Source organism: Calliphora vicina, chromosome 4, assembly GCF_958450345.1.
Source record: "Calliphora vicina chromosome 4, idCalVici1.1, whole genome shotgun sequence".
Lineage (NCBI taxonomy): Eukaryota > Metazoa > Arthropoda > Insecta > Diptera > Calliphoridae > Calliphora > Calliphora vicina.
Genome location: NC_088783.1, coordinates 103948648 through 103971990, shown reverse-complemented (window position 1 = coordinate 103971990; position 23343 = coordinate 103948648). Strand labels below are relative to the sequence as shown.

The 23343-nt window shown below is 31.1% G+C and overlaps 3 protein-coding genes across 4 annotated transcripts in view; 2 read left to right on the top strand and 1 right to left on the bottom strand.

Annotated features, from left to right (window-relative positions):
- The window catches only part of Flo2 (flotillin-2), a 503689-nt gene that overhangs the window by 137516 nt on the left and 342830 nt on the right, over nt 1-23343 (bottom strand). The window lies entirely within an intron of this gene.
- Nucleotides 3520-5456, top strand: LOC135958841 (glucose dehydrogenase [FAD, quinone]-like). Its single transcript, XM_065509761.1, has 2 exons — nt 3520-3812; nt 3895-5456. The coding sequence occupies exons 1-2, from the start codon at nt 3525-3527 to the stop codon at nt 5449-5451; spliced, it is 1845 nt and encodes a 614-aa protein (XP_065365833.1). The 5' UTR covers nt 3520-3524; the 3' UTR covers nt 5452-5456.
- LOC135958254 (glucose dehydrogenase [FAD, quinone]-like) lies at nt 16063-18314 on the top strand. The gene is made up of 2 exons (XM_065509148.1): nt 16063-16448; nt 16510-18314. The coding sequence occupies exons 1-2, from the start codon at nt 16155-16157 to the stop codon at nt 18103-18105; spliced, it is 1890 nt and encodes a 629-aa protein (XP_065365220.1). The 5' UTR covers nt 16063-16154; the 3' UTR covers nt 18106-18314.

The window sequence follows — 23343 nt, the reverse complement described above, 5'->3', positions numbered from 1 at the left end:
CACTTGTAAATTGTAATATTTATTTTCTAATACACATCTGTAAATTAACCCTCTAATGCCCAATCATACCCAAGGCACTCATCGCAAAATGCCAATAAATTCAAAGATTGAGAACCTGCATATGAGAACTAAAGCCGTTTAGTAGTTTGAAAATTGTAACAACTCTTTATTTATTTAAAAATGTACAACAACAGAATTAAATAGTCACTCAATGTTTTTTATACACGTTTATAAATTCTCAGGAATACGGACACTTTATAATGTACACGAATTCACTTGAAAAATACAGCACACTTTAAGGCACTCAGTTGATGTTTATTCGAATAGCGTCTCTGATAAACTGACTAACGACTGCAACCTCTGCCACTATTTATAACACTGCCATCTGTACTCTAGATTTCTCTTTAACTGTCTAGAGGTTTCTAATACATACGCCACCTGTGGTGTACTTTCTACAACGTTCTTTAACTGAATATTCGAATTCGAATATAAGGTCGTAGCAAACAGCGTTGCCAACTTACGATCAATGGTCAACTGAAAGCTTTTATTCAATGTTTTAGGTTGCCCACAGTAATGTTACAGTTTGCTATTACACCACTGTTATTTGAAAGCATTAGGCTACTTTTAAATCAGCCGTTAAAATCGTTATATTTGAATTGAAGTACAATTTCGTAACAGTATTTTTAAAGGAACAAAAAGTACCAACAGTTCTCGCTTTTTATGCACCATTACACAGTGGGGCAGAATCAAAATTTTTTGGAAATAAATTTGACATTTCTAAACGGGTGACTTGGGAATAGCCAAGGGTACCTTCGAATTTTTACTTTTCAAAGATTTTTATATTTTTGGAAAGCACTCGTCCAGGTCTTGCGTGTTATAATTTCCAAGTTACAGGCATTTCACAATTGAAATTTTAAAATTTTGCCATACCTTGGTCCGCTTTTTTAAAAATATAAGTCGTTTTTTTGTTAGTTATACAAATAAATTACGAATAATATACAAAAGATTTCCGAGCAATATCAATTATGGATCCAAAATTAAACGATTTTCAATTTAAATATTCAAAAAATAGTTGATTTTTGCTGTTTTTTGGGCGAAAAATGAAATGTTAAGTTCCACTTGGTTTAGATCATGAAAATTAAGTTCCACTTGGTTTGGATCGATCTATACACCGCACAGTGTCAGATTTTGCCAATTTAGGGGGACTAAACTCAAAATTTAGTAAGGTATTTTTAAGTAGAACATTTTGGAATAAAAACATGTCATATTTTTCGACATGTAGGGGCGACAGCCCCTACGCCCTTCGGAATCTGATCTATTCCTTTATCAAAATTTCAACATTAGGCCACATGTTCTAAAATCCCAAAGCTGGGATCGAAAAACGTAAAGCAGCTTCAGAAACCTTGATGTGTGTTCCTTATTTATCCCCAAGGTATTTTCTCAGCCCAGAAGGAAATGCGGACCCCATGGGCAAAATTTTAAAAAATAACATTTTTGGCATTTTCACAACTTTTTTTACAGTTTGCTATTTAGAATGGCAAATTTAAGAATTTTTGAAAATTTCATTGAGTTTGGTTAATAAATAAATTTTTTATTGCATATTACATATTTATTGAGTTTCTAAAACTAAAATTTTTATCAATATTTTAATGGGATTGTAAATATTATGAACAATTTGATCCACATTTATTCCGATATATTGATGGTAGAACCAAAAATTATATATATTCTGGGTCACAAATTCTAAGACGATCTATCTAGCTATGTCTGTCTGTTGAATACACGGCCTGGAGAGGATCAAAAATATTTAGTATTGAAAATGGGCAAAATCGATCTAGTAGAACCAGAAAACTCTTGTAAATATTGTTATTAATACGAAATTGAACCAAAAACAAGTAAGAAAGCTATATTCGGCTGTGCCGAATCTTAGATACCCTTCACCAAATTATACTTAAAAATAATTTTTTTTTTAAATATTTTTATAAAAAAGTTTTTTTTTTAAATTTGTTCTTTTCAAAATTGCTATTAATTTTTTTTTTTAAAAAAGTTTTTTCCAAATTTTTTTTTTTTAAATTTTTTTAATTTTTAAAAATTTTATTTTTGGAAAAATAATTTATGACAAAAAAAATGTTTGATGAAAAAAAAATTCGGGTTAAAAAATATTTTTCCCAATTTTGACCCATTGTAGGTCCAACTTACTATAGCTTTATATACATCGTTGCAATGGACTTTAAAATATCTATAATTAGATATCCATATTCTTTATATTAATGACTTAGTAATTCAGATATACATAGATCTAAAATAGGTAAAAAATTGAGGTTGTCCCTGTTTTTTCCTTATATCTCAGCCATTTATGGACCGATTTTGTCGATTTTAAATAGCAACCGTGCCGTTAGAATTCCGGACATATTGACGTATGAATCATGTATTTAAGTTATTTGGGGGCTACGGAAAGTTGATTTCAACATACAGACGGACAGACGGGCATGGCTATATCGACTTCGCTATCTGTAACGATCCAGAATATATACATATACTTTGTGGGGCCGCAAATGAAAAATGTAGAAATTACAAACGGAATGACAAACTTACAGTGAGCCTCAAAAGTGAGTATACACCAAAAAATATTTGATTTTTTTTTAAGATAATGAAAATCCTAAAATTTATTCATCGATTAAAATTTTAATGTTTCGGTTTGTTGGAGATTGAGTTGAATAAAAAAGATTTAAGTCGGACTATAACGATTTTAAGATGCTAAAAAATCAAAAAATTGGCGATTGTTTACTCACCACTCATGGCGATGGGTATAACAAGAATGAAATTCATAGACATCAGCATGCAATATTTTATGAAGATCGCCCCTTAATAGCTGCTATACCAAATTTGACACACATTTTTTCAAGTGGATTTTGCTTCACCAAAAATATAGGGGCTATATTGATTTACTCATTCCGCTTGTAACACATCGCATTATTGGTTGCAGACCCACAAAAGTATTTATATTCTGGGACCTTATAAAATTCTAAGACGATATAGCTATGTCCATCTGTCTACCAAGGCACGAGGGATGAAATTTTCCAGCAAATATACTTTGTCGATTAGAAATGTTTGGTGTTATGGATAAAATCGGTTCAAACAAACAAATTTAAGAACAAAATGACCGTTCGACGTCCAACTAACCAATCGGGTGAACCATTTATTTGGTTTCTATACAAAATGCTCAACAATTGGTGCTCGTATTATAATTGTGGTGGGTATATAAGATTCGGCATAGCAGAACACTCTTAACTGTTCTTAAATGCAAACATTTATAAAAATTTTATCTGACCTTGAAACCCATGTAATAAAATAATAATCATCTTTTACAAACACCATAAACATTTCGTTTTTATCGGTCACTTGCATTATTGCATGCGTCGAAATATGTATCTTTGGATCATAATACTTCTTTGTGTATAACTTGAATGTTTTCAGCAATTTTAACAGTTTATCATTGATATTTTAACCACAGTTCTCACAAGATGTCGGAAGCTCTTGGCCAGTGTTCCCTAAATAGTGTAGGGTCCATGAACACGTTTGTAGGTGTGCTGATACAATCCTTATTAGCAACTCAGTGTCAAATATCACCGGCCAGCTATTGGCCACTAGATTATGCAGCAGAAGCTTTAGAAATTGGTTTAGATAAGTATGATTTCGTAGTGGTGGGAGCTGGTTCAGCGGGCTCTGTTATAGCCAGTGAGTTAAGTGAAAATCCTGAATGGAACGTATTGGTCTTGGAAGAAGGTGATGATCCGCCACAAGAATCGGAGGTAAATGTTAAAAAACTATATAGAGCTATATTTTTTGGATACAAAATATCTTATAGAAATGTTTGTTTATTTTGTTTTAAAGGTTCCCGGTTTATTTTATGCAGTACAACACACGGACTATGTTCATAACACTTTGATCCAATCTAATGGACGTTCTTGTAAAGCCTTTAAGAATGGGCAATGTAGCTCAGCTCGTGGAAAACTTATTGGTGGCACTGGCTCTATAAATGCCATGCTTTATGTGCAAGGAAATCGTGATGATTATGATGATTGGTTGGCTGAAGGCAACAAAGGCTGGGGTTACAATGATGTTTGGCCATATTTTAAGGAGCTAGTACGTCCAGTGGGAAATGAGTCCAATCCCCAAGGTTATTTAACTATAAATGAATTTCCGCAATTCGATGATGATATTTTTGAATTGATTTATAAGGCTGCTGAAGAATTAGGGCAACCTCATGTTAAGGATTTCATTGAGCCCACTTACACCGGTTATGCCAAAGTCAAGGGCACTATAAAGAATGGCCATAGATCAAGTACTGGCAAAACATTTTTGGGTAAGGTCTCGCAAAGACCTAATCTACAGGTTATTAAAAATGCTAAAGTTATAAAATTGAATTTTGATGCAAAAATTAAAAGAGTTTTAAGCATAGATTTCATGGTTCAAGGTTTACATCTTCTAACTGTGGCTGTTAGAAAGGAAGCTATACTTTCGGCGGGCAGCATAGCTAATCCACAAATACTAATGTGGTCTGGTGTGGGTCCCCCAGAAGTTCTTAAACCTCTAAAGATTCCTGTCAAACGCAATTTGCCAATTGGCCATAATTTACAAGATCATGTTATGGCAGGGTATTATGTGGCCTTGGATGGCGAAGCAGCCGATCCAACATCAATGTTAGACACAATTTATCAGTATTTGTTATACAACAAAGGTCCCTTAAGTTCTCATGGTGCCACCTCCCTACTTGGTTTCATAAACACCGATCCCACTAGCAACAGCCCATACCCTGATGTGGAATTGTATCATGCAGCATTTCGTAAAGGCGACTTTAACAGCATGAACGTTTTCTTGCAGGCATTTTCGATGAATGAGGCAATGGTGTTATATTTTATGAGTGAAATACAAAAACATGATATTTTAGGAATATTTACAATGTGTTTGCATCCCAAATCAAGGGGACACATAACATTGTCCTCCTCCTCATATTTGGAAGAGCCCATTATAGATACCAATTACTTTGATCATCCACATGATTTACAAGTCCTATTACGGGCCGCTAAATATTTGATGCGTTTGGAAAATACTACCGCTTTCCAAGAAAAAAATGCCCACATTTTACACATACCCATTAAAGAGTGTGATGTTTACGAATATAAGTCCGATGAGTATTGGAAATGTTACATTTCGTATTGCTCTATGAGTGGTTATCACTATGCTGGCACTGTTAAAATGGCGCCAAAAAACGATTCAACTTCGTGTGTAAATCATCGTTTAAAAGTGAAAGGTTTTGATAATCTGCGTGTTGCTGATGCTTCAATAATGCCTTTAATAACCAGTGCTAATACAAATGGACCAACTGTAATGATTGCCAAAAAGGCTGCGGATATGATTAAAGAGGATTGGAGGAGAGGACAGAAATGATTTCATTTCGGGTATAAATAATTTTTGTAAACATATTAAATACAATTTTTTAAAAAAGTTGATTATTTTAGTTTTATATATTTTTTTTTTGTTCATAATCATAGAGAATACACATTTAATCGGTTAATCGAGCAAATAATTAATCGGGGTATAGATTTAATCGGTTAATAATCGTTTAATTTTAAATTATTCGATTAATCGAATTTCTATTTTAATTTTAAAACACGAATTTTTTATACTTAGTCTGCTTTTACACAGGGCAAGTTTTCTTGCGCAAGTCTGGAGTTTATAGGAGAGAGAAGCAAGAAGAAAGAAGAGGGGTACACACTTGCTTGTACTGGCAAGTCTCTTCAATTCTCTTTTGTTTTCTCATTTTCAATATGGCGTCTATTAGGTTTTGACATACAAAATTGCTCACAGACTTGCTGTGTGTAAACAGATGAGCAAGTTTAAAAGGGAATCGACGAGACTTGCTTCAAGTAAACTTGCCCTGTGTAAAAGCAGACTTAATAAGCATTTTATTAATAAAAAGAACAAAACCCATAAAAAACAAACAAACAAAAATAATAATTCCTAATAATAGTAAGTTAAATAGATGATATTTACAAATAGACCTTGACAATGAAGATTGTTGATGACGCCCTTGGCAGGGTAGAAAATGCATTCCAATTTGCCAATTGTCTAAAAATTTTAGTATTCAGTGATATTCTTTGAATTATTACAAATAAATTACAGTGAATGTCACTTAAAATCGTACACCATCGTAGTCAAATTTTATTCATTAGTTTTCGAAAGTTGATGTTTTGGAAATATTTTAAAATGCTATTTTTATATTGTGTGTGCTATTACCTATCAGAAAATTGGGTATAATTTTAATTGCCCTTATCCACAAATAAAAAAATTGGGTAAGACTGTCAGTGCCCAGAATATCAACGCTTCATTTAAAATAGTAAAGGCACTAAAAAATAGCAAATGATACCCTACAAAGTATTAGGATTATTTAATATTAAATTTTTTTTTAATTTTTAAAGTTTTAATTATAATTTAATATAATTGTACGAATTTAAGTGAAATGTGAATTTTGTGATGTTCTTTAATTTTCATCAATATTTTTTTTAACGAATTGAGGTTTTGTTAACTTTTTTGTTGAAATACATATTTTTTGTTCCAATTAATAAAATGACTTTTAATTTTTTATATAATCACCTATTATTACCTGTATAATTTCATAATATTTAAAAAAAATATGTTGTACGATTTTGAGTGACACTCACTGTATAATAAAAATGAACTTAAGCCTAATTAAAAATTTACTTTCAAATTATAATTCAACAAAACAATAAATAAATATATACACATGTGATTTCTTTTAAGAATTTAGCGAGATTTTCTGAAATAATCTTTTAAATATAATTTAAATGCTTTCCTTTTAAACAAGTTTGTTTTAGTTTTAATAAAACATGACTTGAAGAAACACTCTCACTAATTGTATATGTTGCAGAAATCGAAAGTAAGGCATGATAAAGAATATCCAATTTCTCAGTTCCTTTTTTAGTTTTTTCCAAGCACATAAAATCCTCCATCATACCATTGGAATTTTTTAGATTATAAATACTTTAATAATTTCGTTAAGTTCTGATAAATGACTCGTTTCAGTAATGTCTCCAGTTTCGTCTATTATCGTGTCGTCCTTCGACTCATTAGGACAAAGTTCATCATAGAAAATTCTAGAACTATACATACTTCAAAAAACTATTGCTAGAAGGAAATGTTTACGAGTTAAGAAATAAAATTTGTGTGTTTAATCCTTATGAGTGTGTAAAAAAAAACACCTTTAATAGGGTGACAGGGTACACGGGTACACGGGTACCAACATACATAACCTATGAAGATACATATAATTGCGCAATATATACAAATGCTCCATATTATGAAACGCAAAAAAGTGTTTAAGTTTAGCATAACGTCAATTCAATCAATGGGGATTCCAATTTATATACACAGCACTCAAATAAATTCAGCAAGTAGAAAGACTACTCAGTATTGTGTTGTGAGCGTATGAGTAATATTTTCCATATAATTTGTATGGGGTACCCGGGTGCCCTGTTACCTGTTAAGGGTCGAGACACAAAAGTGTCCATTATAAGAAATAAATTTAACAAAAAGTTATGAGTTCTCAGAAAGTTTCAAGAGCCTAGGAATTCAGCATACAAAGAAAATTGCAATTAAATTTCAAAAAGTTACCCGGGTACCCTGTCACACACATAAGGTTTTAACTATATTTCTATATAAAGTGCAAAAAAAAAATTTCGTTTAATCGGTTAATCGACACAAATGAATCGGTTTACTTGTTATTTAAAAAACGTCAATTTCGAATTATTCGAACAGTTAACCGACCATAATTAATCGGTTATCCGATTAACGGTTAATCGATTGAATACTCTAATACACATACTATCCTGTCAAAGACCTAACTCAGCTGTTAATAACCTAAGTTGTGAAAACAAAAACAATTTCCGATCTATGTATGTATATTTTCTCTATGTTCAAAACCATTTAGAAAATATACATAAAGCGGAAACTAGAACAAAACTCAAACATTTAAAAATTCTTCAAAAAGTTAACATTCGAGTGTTGTTTTTGTTATCACATAGGTTTTTTTACTAATACATTCTCACCACTTAGGTTATATGTATATTTGCTCTATGTTCGAAACAAAAGGCTCTTAGCCAAAAATGATTTTTCTATTAAATTCAAAATGTTCTTTAAACTTTTGTATATCTCAAATGATGAAAATATTTTAGTTCTCCATTTTATATGTTAAATAAATTCTTAGCAAGTTGTTAAGTTTTCCCTAATTAAATTTTTATTTATGAATATTTTTTAATGAAATTTTATAGTTATATAAAATCTTTTATTTTGATTTTGAAATTTTTAATCAGAAATTCCGCAATTCCCAAAAAAAGTGTTGAAAAATACTAAAAATGGGATTTTTTAGATTTTTTGCTATAATATCCATATAATATCTTATCGTAACACTTTACTAAATAATTAAGAACATATTGGGCCATCGAAAATGGGTTACTATTTTTGATATCCACTATGCGATTTGAGAATTTTTGCTTTAAAGTTAAATTTTTCATCAAAAATAGGCGTTTTTTAGATTGGACCTGGTCCCCTCGATATCAAAAATTTTCAAATTTCTTTTCATTTAAAATATTTGATGTAATGTTAGCTTTTCAAAAATTATAAACTCTTTATACATCTTCTTAGAAATATTTTATATAACTTAAAAAGAAAAAAACTTACTTTTTTCCAAAAAACTAGCGAAAAAACGCCTTTTTTGGACTAATTCATGAGTTTTAAACAATTCCTTTTTTATTTGATATATACATTTGGGAAATATTTAGACCCGCTGTTATCAAACAACTGAATTTTTCAAATGCGAATATCTCCTAAGAGATAATAGATAGAGCTCGGTGAGGGGATTCTATATATGAAATCGAAACACAAACGAAGAAAGAGAATCGTTTTAAAAATGTAACAAACCCAAGGTGTACCCCTGGCTCCAGAGGTCCAAATTCAAAACTTAAACTCGACAGCCGAATCTTATATAGCCACCACCAACATTGTGGGTTTTGTATAAAAAATATCTGTGGTAAAATTCATATTGGTATAGGAAGTGGGCCTTTTATAGGAGCTACATATAATTATAGATCCATAATCAAGTAGTTAAGTGTTTTTCGGAAGTGGTTCTTATATGGGAGCTATGGCCAATTATGAACCCATCATAATAAAATTCGACACATCGATTTCTATATTACAATTATTTTGGTAGAATTTCAACCTGATATCGATATTTATAAGAGATTTATGCGAATTTAAGTGATTTTAGTGGAGTGGGCTATATATGGCTATGATCAAATATATACCGATCCATACTAAATTTCATTTTGTGATTTGTTTTTACATGTAACTTATTTTTGCAGAATTTTGTATGGTAGTGGAAGTAGTCTCACATTTTGGTCCATAACTCCTGCCCGATTTTTCTCAATTTCAATAACAAACATTCTAATCTAAAAAGAATATTTGAAAAAAATTTCATACCCATACGACGTTTCCTCGGGACTCTTTCTTGCCAACAATAGATAAACAGACGGACGGGCGGACATAGCTAGATCGCCTTAGAATTTTATAAGGACCTAGAATATATATTATTTTTGGTTCTACTACCAACTTTTCGCTATGTTACTAACGGAATGAAAACATAATATATCCGCCATCTTTTTGGTGGTGGGTTTAAAAAGTGATTCTAAATCGAAAGGTACTATTTACTTTATAGTGGGTATGGGATAAATATTTCCCACTATGGTAGTGTTGGGTATTCAAATATTTCAGTTTCTCAAAATGAAATTGAAAATTATTGTTTTATTAAGATTTGTTTATGGTATATTTAATTCAGTTGTTAATAATAAATAAAAAACAAACTATATTCAGAACAACTTTTCACAACTAGACATTTTTAAATCAATAATTTTTTTTTGTAAAAATAAAAATATCTCTAGTTCTTTTCGAATATTAATTTTAACCCATTTGGCAATAATGTTAGTATCCGAGTTGTTTATATTTAAAACATGTTGCATAGCGTGTTGCTGGCTGCCGAACTGCTTTATGTTAATCATGTTGTATTGATGATTCTGTTGAGTAGTGTGTTGTTGTTATTGGTTCACCTGCTGTTGGTTGTGTTGTGTAACTCGTTGTTGTTGTCTTTGAGGATTGACGTGTTGTTGACGGTAGTCTAGATGCAGTGGATTGTGTTGCTGAGCTTGTTGTTGATGGTCGAATTGTTGTTGTGGCTTGTGTTGCTGACTGTGTTTTGTTGAATACCGTGCTGTTGCTGTTTGTTGCTGTACTAAATTTCATTGAGTTAATCGTCGTTTTCTTGGTTTTAATAAATGATGGAGAACTATTGTCGGTTGTAGTGGGTACCATATAGGGTTGAGTTCTGTTCATAATTCCATTGAAGAATCTGTTAAGAAACGTGTTGTTGTTGTTGGTTGTGTGGCTAAACGAATTGTTGTTATCCATGGTATGTGTATTTTTTCGCTTTTCATTTTATTTAAAATTTCTGTTGTTTTCAACGTGTGTCTTCCACTTAAACTGAAAATTGTATTTGCTTAGTCATAGCATTTATATAGATAGCCTTACTATACGTAAATATTTTATTCTATTTACAGTGCATGTGAAATGTGGGGAATTTCCCCATTTTCAATATTGTAAAACTACGATAAGATGTTAAAAAACAGTATTTTTTTATAAATATTTGATTTACTCATCACCAGTGTTGCTTTAGATTATTTTGAAAAGGCTTAAAATTTGAGAAATTGAGTGCAATATTTTGGAGAATTATTGCAATATTTTATATTCCAATATATTAATTGGAATATAAATAGAATAAGCTATAACTATATTACGACAAACAGAGAAAAAAATACAGTTTCCAAAAATCTTTATTTCGAATTAAACATTTTAAATTAGATAATTCTGCTCACAACATTCATGCGCATGCAAGAACTTTCTAGCAAAAATCCGGTAGATCATTCTAGAAAGTATTCAAAAATGTTGCGGGCAAATAAAAGTGTGCATGGATGTTATACACTTTTAGTATTGTATAGTATTTATTTAATGTGCATGTGAAATGTGGGGAATTTCCTCATTTTCAATATTGTAAAACTACGATAAGATGTTAAAAAAACAGTATTTTTTATATAAATATTTGATTTACTCATAACCAGTGTTGCCTTAGATTATTTTGAAAAGGCTTAAAATTTGAGAAATTGAGTTCTATATATGTGAAAAGAAAGAAAGTTTCCAAAAATGTTCATGTTGAATTAAACATTTTAAAATGTTGCTCACAACATTCAGGCGCATGCAAGAACGTTCTTGAAAAATCCGGTAGATCATTCTAGAAATTGTTTAAAAATGTCACCGCTAGATAAAAGTGTGCAAGGGAGTTATACACTTTTAGTATTGTATAGTAATTATTTGATTTTGCGTTGATTTTATTATGATGGTTATTTTCTAAATCACTCAAACTCTGAGTAATTTTTCATATAAATTGTTTTTGTATTTAAACAATTTTAATGGAAATATCATAGATAAATACACATAGATCAGAAACTGTCCCGTCAAAAGACTAACTCAAAGAAAAAAAACTATGTGAAAACCAAAAAAACCACCCTCGTAAGTGTAATTTGTTTGAGTAATTTTTTGTTTGAGTTTCAAAGTATGGTGAAGTGTTTAAGAAAATAAGGGGACAAGTAAAAAACAGTGTTTAAAAAGCTACGATAACTAACAAATTTTTAACTATTGCTACAACTACTGCTTCAAAAAAGTGTATGTAGCGGTAGCGGTAGCATTTGTCTTTTTTCGTTTTCTGGTTTTTTTAAAACTACTGCTACCTTCAAAATATAAAACTCTTAACAGAGCAGTAGTAATAAAACATGAATTGTAAATGGAGTAGTAGCATAAAAATGCAAATCATTGCTACTGCTCTATATCGAGTTTTAATTTTTAAGGTAGCAGTTAAGTAGCAGTTGATGCAGCAGTTAAGGTAGCAATAAAAGTAGTCAAAAAAAAATCTTCAGTCATAACACCAAAATTTACAGAATTAAACACTGTGTGTTGTTTTTGTTTTGAGAGAGTTTGAAAGAATTATTCATCTCAGATGTTCGTGTTGCTAACAGAAATATTGTGTTTTCAGTGTGTATAACAAAAAAGCCGAACTTTTGTTTACAACACGACCAACTTACACAAATATACATTCACAACAACAACACATAATATACTTTTTTGGCTGAAGATTTTTATTTTTGACTTATTTTATTGCTACCTCAACTGCTACTTAGCTGCTACTTCAACTGCTACTTAACTGCTACTTCTTCTACTACCTCAACTGCTACTTCTATTACTACTAAATTTTAAAAGTAGCAGAATTAATAAAAAAACTAATGACTGCTACATCAAAACTTTTTCTTTTTTAAGGTAGCAATAGAAAATAAATTACTCTGCTACTTTTAAATTTTTCTTTTATTAGTACTACTACAACTACTGCTACCAAAATGTGAAGGTAGCAGTAGTAATAATTGACTCCGAGTTTTTATTAATTTTTTAACTAGACTACTTGTGTTTTTTCGTTGCTACTGCTACTTGTAGTCTAGTTTTTTAAACACTGGTAAAAAGTAGTTATAAAGTAAAACTGTACTGTAGAAAATAAAATAGAAATTTAGTTTAAACTTAAAAATAACAAAATATAAATTGCTTTGAAAATGAGTTGTTTGAAGGAATTGTGAAAAAACAATAACAATTTCTAACAGTTTTATAGTTGAGGTAAAATTAAATTTCGTGGAACAAAACCATATAAACTGGTGTTTAAATAAATATTTTAGCACCTCGTGTAGATGATACACTTTGTTGTAGCCTAGTGAAAACACTCCTCCCCCTCCCGATAGTATATAAAGTCCAAAGTCAAAAGATCTTCTATATATGAGGGATTTCAGTGATGTGAAACAACTTTTGAAATTGATATATTCCGGAATGTTATTTACACCAAGGTTAGTCCTAATGAATAGTAATTCAGACACAATCTTTCAAGAAGATCGGTCAAGAACTCTTTGAGTTAGAGGGGGTCAAAATAGATATTTCTTCAATATTTCGAAGAAAAAATTACTGAAATTTATAAATAACATTTTTTCCAAAATCAAATTTTTTTTTTCAGAATGGGACCTTTTTTTGTTTTTTTTTTTTTTTGGTCAAAAGAAAGCTCAGGTCTATTCCTTTAAGAGCTTTTTGGTCTCTTAGTGGGATGCGAGTGAGATATATATCAAAATAAATGTATCTGAATTACTATCCAACAGCACTAATCTTGGTGCAAATTTCTTCCCGATCGGAAGACATCGATTTCATAAGTTGGTTCACTTGACATGAAATCCCCCATATATATTTCCAAATTCTCCCACTGCGTGTCGGTGTAAATTTTGTCTAATTAGTTGTGAGTCGACTTCAAAACTTCCCAGCAGTTCTAGGAGACAGTACCGAACTAGTGATTTTACCCATCATTTAGGGTGGGAGCTTTTTTTTAACACGGGCATGTCCTAGACAGGGGGTCAATTGTCTCTTTTTGATTACAATGGGACTGTCTAATAGCTGGTCCAAAGTAGGCAACGCATTGGATTCACAAACTGGGTACATAGCGTCAGTTACATTGCTAGCTTTGTAACTGGTTACTTGATCAGCTACTTGACTAGTTATTTTAACACGTGCATGTCCTAAGCAGAGGGTCAATTGACCCTTTTGATTACAATGTGACTATCGGATAGCTGATCGAAGGTAGTCAACGCTTCTGGTGGGTAAAATAAACTGCAGTACAAAAAAAAGTTTAAACTGACTTCACCATAGGTTACTAAAAGACACTAAAGTGACTATTGACTTCATGCTATGTTACATGCGATATCAGTATGAGAATTATATTAACACAATCTGTAAAAAAACAGTTTGTACGAATTACTCACAAAACGTTTAAAGTGACTACAATCTAGATTACTTAGAGACACTTAAGTGACAATTGTCTTCACGCTAGATTACTTGGGATGCATAAAGTAACCAATTGTCTTCTCTCTGCACTACAAAGTGCACACACGTGTCAAATGACCAAAATATATAAAATGGAGACAGCCAAGTGATAAGACATTTGTGACAATTACTGTCTTTAAGGGATACATTGACTACTTGCTTAACTGCTGGGTTATGACAACTGCGTCTGTAAACACCAGCACACATGGCCTGGTGTCATTTGGGGTATTCAAACGGTCTGTTATTAGACATATTGTCATAATGTCCTAATATATTAAAATAGTTGTTGTTGTGTTTTTTTAAAAAAGGTATTATTTTATGACAAAACAATAGACTTATTAGTTTAGAACTTTTTTGTTTGAAAATTTTTAACATTATGCCCAAATAGTAGACCGTGTGAATACCCCAATTGTGTTCTATTAATCGTAGGGTGTTGCATATATTCTGGTAAAATGTGTTGTAGCTCAAGCAAATTTCTGTATCTGAACATCACTATTATTGAGGTGACAATGCAAAGAACATAATAAAATTTTAATTTAATTATTTTTTTTTTTTTGTTTAATTTCGGAAATGATTTGCATAAAAAAAATGCAATGACACAAGTTAAGTAACTATTAAGTGCAGTTGATTTGAACCTGAATTTTCAGAAACAATAAAATTAAAAATTGACAAATCATTTTAAATACCATCACAATTTAATTAATTAATCTTGTTGTTTCAACAAGTAATTCGATTAATTTTTATAATTTAAACATATTAAAGCTGATAAGCAAACAAACAATAATAAATTACACACAAAATACTTTTATTTGTACAGAAGAATGAATGTAAATAAAGTACGCGGTACTAAATAACTTAATCTTCTATATATGTATATAAAAAGAGTAACGTTACTGAGTGACTGATTGATTCAACATCTAAGAAGGGATTTTTGGGATAATTAGGGGTAAATACTGGTACATTCGGTAACCTTATATCTTCTAAACTAAGTACCAAAACCAAAAATATTCAAAGTACTTCTTAATATACTTAAAAAATGAACAGACAGGTGTTTGGTACTTTTTTGAAATTCGAGGGCTTTAGGGGAAACCGAGTAAAAACTAAGTTTCGGTAGTGTTTTTGCACCCTTAATCAGTAAAAATATAAATAAATTTTAAATCATATTATTTACTTAACAGAAAATACCAAATAGAAATTTAGTACTTTTTGCAAATTTGAACCATTTAGGGGTAAAACGGGAAAATACATTTTATTAAGCCAACATTTGTTCCTACATTCATACAAAAATTAATTAACATGGTTTTATTTGGATCTCAAGTGGGAACGTGTAGATTAGGCCAAATATGGGTAAACAGTTTGGTACTTTTTTAAACACATTTTTTCTTGAGCACATGATCACAGATGAGAGTTGCTAGAGACATATCTTTGCCACGAATAATATTGCCAAAATGTTGTATTTCAAACTTGGCGGATATACAAGAGGGAAAAGGATAATTGGTACTTTTTTAATATATTAAATTATTTAACTTATATAAATAACAGTTGACTGATATGCTTCTGAGTAAAGAAGGAATCAATAATAGGAGGTTTACTGGTAGTAAGGTACCAAAAAGGGAGAACTAATGGTACTTTTTCGTTCTTTAAATGGTATTTTTTTAATTTTCTAAAATAATGAACTTCGAATCAAGGAATTAACAACACATGATCAAGACTGAATTAAGATCTACAATAAAAGGATTTTTTCTTACTAATAGTAATTTCTGAATTATTCATAAAATTAGGCAAATGTGATCTGTGATCTGATTTTGAAATATCAATTATATTTGCATTTATTGGCTTTTTGCGATGAGTGCCCTGAGGCATACTTAAGCATTAGAGGGTTAATTACGATTGCGGTGGCGAAGTGAACCGGGTCAGCTAGTCGTATTTAAAGTATTAATTTGATACCTACATACGTTCATGTGTAGATAGCATAAGGGAACATTTAGTTTTGGTAGCGTTAAGTTAATAGTTTTCAAGTGTTAAAAAAATAAACATTCGCGCATTTTCATTCAGTTAGGCAAAGAATAAGGATGACAGCAAGTTTGGCAGCAGCACAATGTGCTACACCCAGTACGGGTCTGATGAATTCTCTGGTTACTTTATTAGTACAAAGTATATTTGCGGCCCAGTGTAATATCTCCCGACCAGAGTATTGGCCAGCAGACTATGCAGAGACTGCACTGAAAGCGGGCTTGGAAACATATGATTTTGTGGTGGTGGGAGCTGGCACGGCAGGATCCATAGTGGCTAGTCGTTTGAGTGAGAATCCCAATTGGAAGGTTTTAGTTTTAGAGGCCGGCGGTGATCCTCCCCAAGAGTCAGAGGTATTTACTTAAAAATAATTTAACGTAAAAATAAATCTTAATAATTTCTATATCCTAAAAGGTTCCCAATTTGTTTTTGGCCATACAACATACCGAATTCACATATCCTTACCTTGTAGAGCCCAATGGCCGCTCCTGTAAGGCTTATAAGGATAACAAATGCCATTGGCCTCGAGGTAAAATTATAGGAGGTTCTGGTTCCATAAATGCCATGCTGTATGTAAGAGGCAATCGTTTTGATTATGATCGTTGGCTAGAGGAGGGCAACACCGGTTGGGGTTTCAATGAAGTCTGGCCTTATTTTGAGAAATCCATTAGACCAGTAGGTAATGAAAGCCATCCCCAGGGTTATGTAACAATTGATGAATTTCCCCACTTTGATGAGGACATAACTGATATGCTCTCGAAAGGCGCCAGTGAATTGGGAGTACCCACCGTAAAGGAATTTGCTGAAGGCAGCTATATTGGCTATAGTCATCTTAAGGGCACTATAAAAAATGGCCATAGAGCCAGTACTGGAAAAGGACATTTGGCCAAAGTTTCGCATCGACCTAATTTAAAGGTTATCAAAAATGCTCAAGTAACTAAACTGGAATTTGAGGATAATGGCCAGAAAGTAAAATCGTTGAATTTTATGTTGAACGATAAAACAACACTGAAGGTCAATGTTAAACGGGAAGCTATATTATCGGCTGGCACCATAGACTCTGCCAAATTGTTAATGCTATCGGGCGTGGGTCCTGAGCAGGTGCTGAAACCTCTTAATATACCAGTTGTGCAAAATTTGCCCGTGGGACAAAACCTACAAGATCATTTAATGGTGCAAGTATTTATGAAGCTGACGGGTGAGCCCGTTGATCAAAAACAAGTATTAGATAATATTTATCAATATTTAATACACAACAAAGGACCTATGACCACACATGGCACTGCCTCCTTTACCGGTTTCATTAACACCAAACCGGCTGAAAAGTCTGTTTATCCCGATATAGAATTCCATAACTTGATATTGAGAAGAGGCGACGCCATGGGTTTGGAAATATTTTTAAATGGTTTGAATGTAAAGGAGGAGTTGAGGCCCCAACTCAGAGAGACCATACAAAATCATGAGCTTTTAATTTTCTTCACCAACTTGGCACATCCCAAATCCATGGGGGATATTAAATTGAAATCCTCCAGCCCCAAAGATGCACCCTTAATTAATGCCGATTACATGTCTGTTGCCGAAGATGTGGAAGTTGTATTGCGTGCCATAAAGTATTTAGAGAATCTAGAGCAGACACAAGCTTTCCAGCAAAAACAAGCCGAACTTCTGCATATACCCATTGAGGAGTGTGATCAATATACCTTTAAATCTGAACAATACTGGAGATGTTATGTAACCTACTTTTCGGCCACCTGTTATCATCATGTGGGTACGGTAAAAATGGGTTCTGAGGCTGATGTCAAAGCCTGTGTTAATCCCCGTCTAAAGGTTAAGGGTGTGAAAAATCTACGTGTCGTTGATGCTTCAATCATGCCTTATGTTACCAGTGGCAATACCAATGCGCCAACAGTTATGATTGCCGAAAAGGCCATAGATTTGATCAAAGAAGATTGGTCGTCCACTGAAGATCTTGATGATCTACATAATAATTATCATTATCACGAATTGTAGACGTGTCAAGTGTTATAGTTTTATAAATTTAACTTGTTATTTATATGTATATTTAAACAGTAGTAGTATCTAATAGTTCTTTTAAATTTGTTTATTTTTCATTTTATCAAGATGATATTAAGGTAAGGGACGTTCAAGTTTAATTTAAGTGGAGTTCTCTTATCTGCATGAGACCCCGAAAAATAAAATAAATAAAATTTTGTTTTCAATGACTTTGTATAATTTGTGTGAGATTTTTAATAGAGGTCGTTAGATAAGCTGAGGGTCTCTGGAGTGGGTGTAAAATTCAATGGCACGTGAATTAAGAAAAACAAATGGAAAGTTTATGTACTAATTTTGATAGTGATTATACATTACTTATACTAAAAATAAATGCGATAAATGGAATTATTCGAAATTGTGTTAACAATTTGTTTTCAAACTATTTTTCATTGATTTTTCAATAAAGCAATGAGTTCCAATAATCGTGGGATATTGAAGTTAAAATTCAATCAATCGAAAGAAGAACATTAACTACTCAAATTTATGTATATCAAACAAAAAAGTTAAATTTTGTGAAAATGAGCGAATTCACTTAATTGTGAATAAATTCGAAAAGAATCAATCGATTTTTATCCTCGATACCTCATTTTGTTGCTATTATACGCGGCTTTGCGACAAAGGAATTAACCTAAGTTCTGCCGTTTTCGATTTTTCATGAGTTTTTAAAACACAAAAATTTGCTATTTTCACGTAAAAAATATATTTTTTGCTTAAATTTGTTATTATAACTTCGAAACTACTGAACCGATTAAAATGCAATATATAAACAAATTGAATGTTATATAAATTTATAAATGAATGTTATATAAATGAACTCTTCTTAGTTTACTTCAATAATATCGGACTAACCGTTTTTGAGTTATCATAAATTATGTGGAGAAACATCTAAAAAATTCTCAATTTTATAAAAAAAAATTTTTTTTAAAAAAAATCTATCCATAGAATAAAAAAAATTTACCATTTTTGTACTTAGATAACCATGATGCATCAAATCTATATAGTGGTTAGTGAAGCCTTTATTTGCTGTTGACCTGTGTAAAAGTAGGATATTGAAGTTGGCCCAAGCATAGCCTCCCGATATGTGAAGACTTTTCCATAATTTTTACAAACATGTTTATGAATTTTAATCAAATTTGGTAAATACATATATTATAAGTTAATTAAAAATAGAACATGTTTATTCGGTTAATTCTGTGACCTGTCACAGACTGTCCGAAAGATGTCAATTTACACCTTGCTATGCCAACTCTATGTTAAGGTGACAATTTCCTTTCATATAGAGCGTAAGAACAAGAACCGGTGGTCTCCAATTCTAAAGAACCAAACACATGCATTTTATGTCAATTCCCTTTCCCCAGTATATGGATTGATATTTACCATGAACGACTCTAATGAACATACATTTTATTTACTTACATTTACTATAGCAATTCATATAACTATGAAAAATTTAAAAGTTCAGTTTCCCTCAAATTGAATTAATGAAAATGCAAGTGTTTAAAGAAACTGATAATAGAAAATAAATTATTTTATTTTTATGCTGTAATTTCAACAAATAGATAAATAACAGAGCTAAGTTACTTATGGAGTAAAAATATGTCTAGTTACCTTTTCGGTAAATTTATCTGCTGGGTATTTTATACTGTAGATATCTATTTGTTGAAATTATGGGTATTAATAAGGTATACTTTTTAACTATGTAGTGTTAGTTTTTATTTATAAATAATAAATAAGTATAAGTATAAGCCCGACTCCTAATCAGTTCCATTTATTCCATTCGGATTACTTAGTATTGTAGTTATTTGTGCCCAATTTTATCTAAATAATAATATTTATATTATTATATTGAAAGCTTCTGAAATACAATTGGAAGTGGTGTAGTTTTAAAGAAGATTTTTGTTCTGAATACAACAAAAGTGTTGAAACTTATTAAAAGTTTTGTATAACGTTTTACTTTAACATTTCATATCAATCCCTAAAACTATACTGTAAAGTTCGATTTTACGTTTTCTTAAATCTAAAATATTAAAAGCTTTTTATGTATACGTTTTTTTTACTGTAAACAAATTAAATGTATTTATTATGGCAATAATATATTGCAGTTAAGATTAAACAGCCATAGTAATAATAAAGACCAAGATAGTGTGCTATACTCGGCTGTGTCGATTACTATATACTCTTTACCACAGATTAATACAGATATGCAACAAATGACAGTTGTCAAAAAATGTATATTTTGACGTTCTACACAGACATTTTTTAATGGTTGTGGTCATAAATAGGGCTGCCAGAATAATTTGGCCAAAATTTCGTCAATATCCCGATAAAAAAGAAAAAAAAAATACTTCAAAATACAAATTTTAAATATTTTTACGTAAACAAAATTTTTTTTTTCATTTTTTGGAGAAAAAAAATTTCGGAATTGTTATTTTTTTTTAAATTTTAAAACAATTTTTTTTGTTTTTTAATTTTTGACCCATTGTACGTCCAACTTACTATGGTCTTATATACGTCGTTGCAAAGGTCTTTGAAATATCTATCATTAGATATCCATATTATCTATATTAATGACTTAGTAATCCAGATATAGGTCAAAAATCGAGGTTGTCCTGGTTTTTTCTTCATATCTCAGTCATTTGTGGACCGATTTTGCTGATTTTAAATAGGAAACTTCTCGAAAGCATGTCCGACAGAATTATTGAAGATTTGGATCCCGAAGATATCTGGGGTCTTCAGAAAATTGATTTCAACAGACGGACAGACAGACGGACATGGCTTAATCGACTCCGCTATCTATAAGGATCCAGAATATATATACTTTATAGGATCGGAAAATTATATTGTGGAAATTTCAAACGGAATGACAAACTTATAAATACCCTTATCACGAAGGTGAAAGGTATAAAAATCGTAAAATAAATAAGTCAAGATTTCTAATAGTAATTTTTAGGTTTTGTTTAAGTAGTAAGCGAAAACATAAACATACAACTAAAAAAAATAAACCTAAATATCTCTTGAACTAAAAGAGATAACCTACAGATAAAAGCATGTTTTTGTAGACCTTCTCAAGGACTATCTATATTTTTAATTTCAGATTTCGGATCATAAATGGCTTTTTGGCGATTTTTTTTTAAATGTGTGACATTGAGGGTCCACTCACTGATCCCCATTCCGAACACCTCAGCCGAGTAAATAATAGAGCAGAACATAGAAGTGTGGACTTGATCATACTATTTTAACAAAAAATCTTTGTTTTAGCGTCAAAAAATAGTAAAAACGAAAATTGTTAAGGTACAAAGTGATCTTTATATGCTATTAGAGTGACTAGACACGTTCAGAATGCATTGATATGTTCTCAAGAGTTGTTCAACTTTGCCATAGCTACAACTTTGCTAAATATTGTTAGTGAAAAATTTAGGAGACACTGGAAGTTATTTTAAAAAAAGTAAAAAACAATTTCTTCCTATATTTTTTCAACAAAATTGCCATATAAAGTTAAGCCGTATCACAAAGTCTGAATTAGATTTTAACCAAAAACTGATGACACCTTTTTTAGAGGCCCACTGATTTTCAGAAACTTTGCCCATAAAAAAAATCGATCACCAAAATGGACAAACTTAGTATAGAGTTTTACTACCCTTTGGTAGTAGAGTCGAACCTATATAGTCATGATCGTGTGTTTTTTTCACTGTTGCACTGTGTTATGGACCGATCGTCACAAAATTTGGTGGTGCGAGTTAGGCTTATATGAAACTTATTTGTGCTGAATTTGGTTTGGAATAACATATGTATAACTAAGATATTTATGAGATCTTAACTATTTTCAGATAGGGCAATCATATGGAGGCTAGGAGATATCGCTTAATCGACTCAGAAAGTGATCCTTTAAGGTGGGTGCTGGAACAATATTTTAGCATGTTACAAACATCAGCACTAATCCAATATACTCTCTCCACTTTGGTGGTGTAGTGTAGTCTTAACTCAAATTTGAGAAATTCATCTCCTTAAACCGACTTAAATCTGACATCTACAAACTCAAAAATTACGCAAAAGACTTACGTAATTAATTGCCTAATGTGAAAGGGGTCTAGTGATTTTTTATCTTTTCTTACATTCCCTACTACAATTGGCTGATTTAATTCATGGACCAAATGAGTAAATACTAGTGTATTCGAATTATTCGATTTTTCTCTTGTTCGAATAAAACGAATAATTCGAATAAGAGATTTTAACTTGTTCGAATAATTCGATCACACGTTGAAAATTAATCGAATTATTCGAATAATTTATTTTTTTTTAAAAAAGCAAAGATGAAGTTTTAATGTCGGTTTTTTAATATTTTATTGTTAAAGAAAAACAAAAAATAACGTTAAAGTTAACAATTCAAGTATTGATCATTAAAAAACATTCGAAACAAAGTCCATTATTAAATTTTCAACAGAAATTTTCTGATCAGATTATCTCCCGAACAATCTGCAAAACAATTGACTAGCAAATGCTTTAGTTTCCGTTTTGGAGCTATGCTTTAAAAAATTTGAGCTGGATATGATCCTGAATTCAAGTACAATAAAAACGTATTAAGAACTTTTTTATGTCGTTCATTAATTCGGGTCTTAAAATGAGTAACTAATTCTTTAGTAAATTAATTATTCATTATTTCTAAATTATTTATAACAAATTGTATTATAGATCAAGCTCTATCAATGTTGCCGAATCTTTGCTTAATAATGTGGTCTTGGGGAATTACACAATAAAGGGAATCTGTCCAAAGTTTGATATCATTGTCAGTGAACGTGGCTAATTTGAAGTCAGGCAGTGCATGATTGATAACATCACTTCTATACATATATTTTAAGATCATGGCCTTCATCTATTTCAATGTAATCATCCTCAATATCACTTTCGACGACCGTTTCAAAATCACATTCTCACATTCAATTCCACTTTAATCTAAGTTAATATTTTGATTATTAATTGCGATTCTTCTAATATTTCGCCAGCTAAATAACAAATATTTTATTCCGTACCTTTTATTTTCATTGGTTCAAGTCCCAATTAAACATTTTGAAAGATTTGTTTTTAGAATTGTATCTTCTTGCAGTAATATTTATATATTTATAGAAGAAGCTATCGGAACACTCATCTACAGTGATCGAAAGTCCCCTTGTCTTTAGTTATTTGTCGAATTTCAGAAAC

Bases quoted from the DNA above. Each gene is read 5' to 3' on its own strand.
- LOC135958841 (XM_065509761.1), top strand. From the start codon at position 3,525: ATGTCGGAAGCTCTTGGCCAGTGTTCCCTAAATAGTGTAGGGTCCATG. The intron at 3,813-3,894 runs GTAAATGTTAAA...TTTGTTTTAAAG, and splicing joins ATCCGCCACAAGAATCGGAG to GTTCCCGGTTTATTTTATGC.
- LOC135958254 (XM_065509148.1), top strand. From the start codon at position 16,155: ATGACAGCAAGTTTGGCAGCAGCACAATGTGCTACACCCAGTACGGGT. The intron at 16,449-16,509 runs GTATTTACTTAA...ATATCCTAAAAG, and splicing joins ATCCTCCCCAAGAGTCAGAG to GTTCCCAATTTGTTTTTGGC.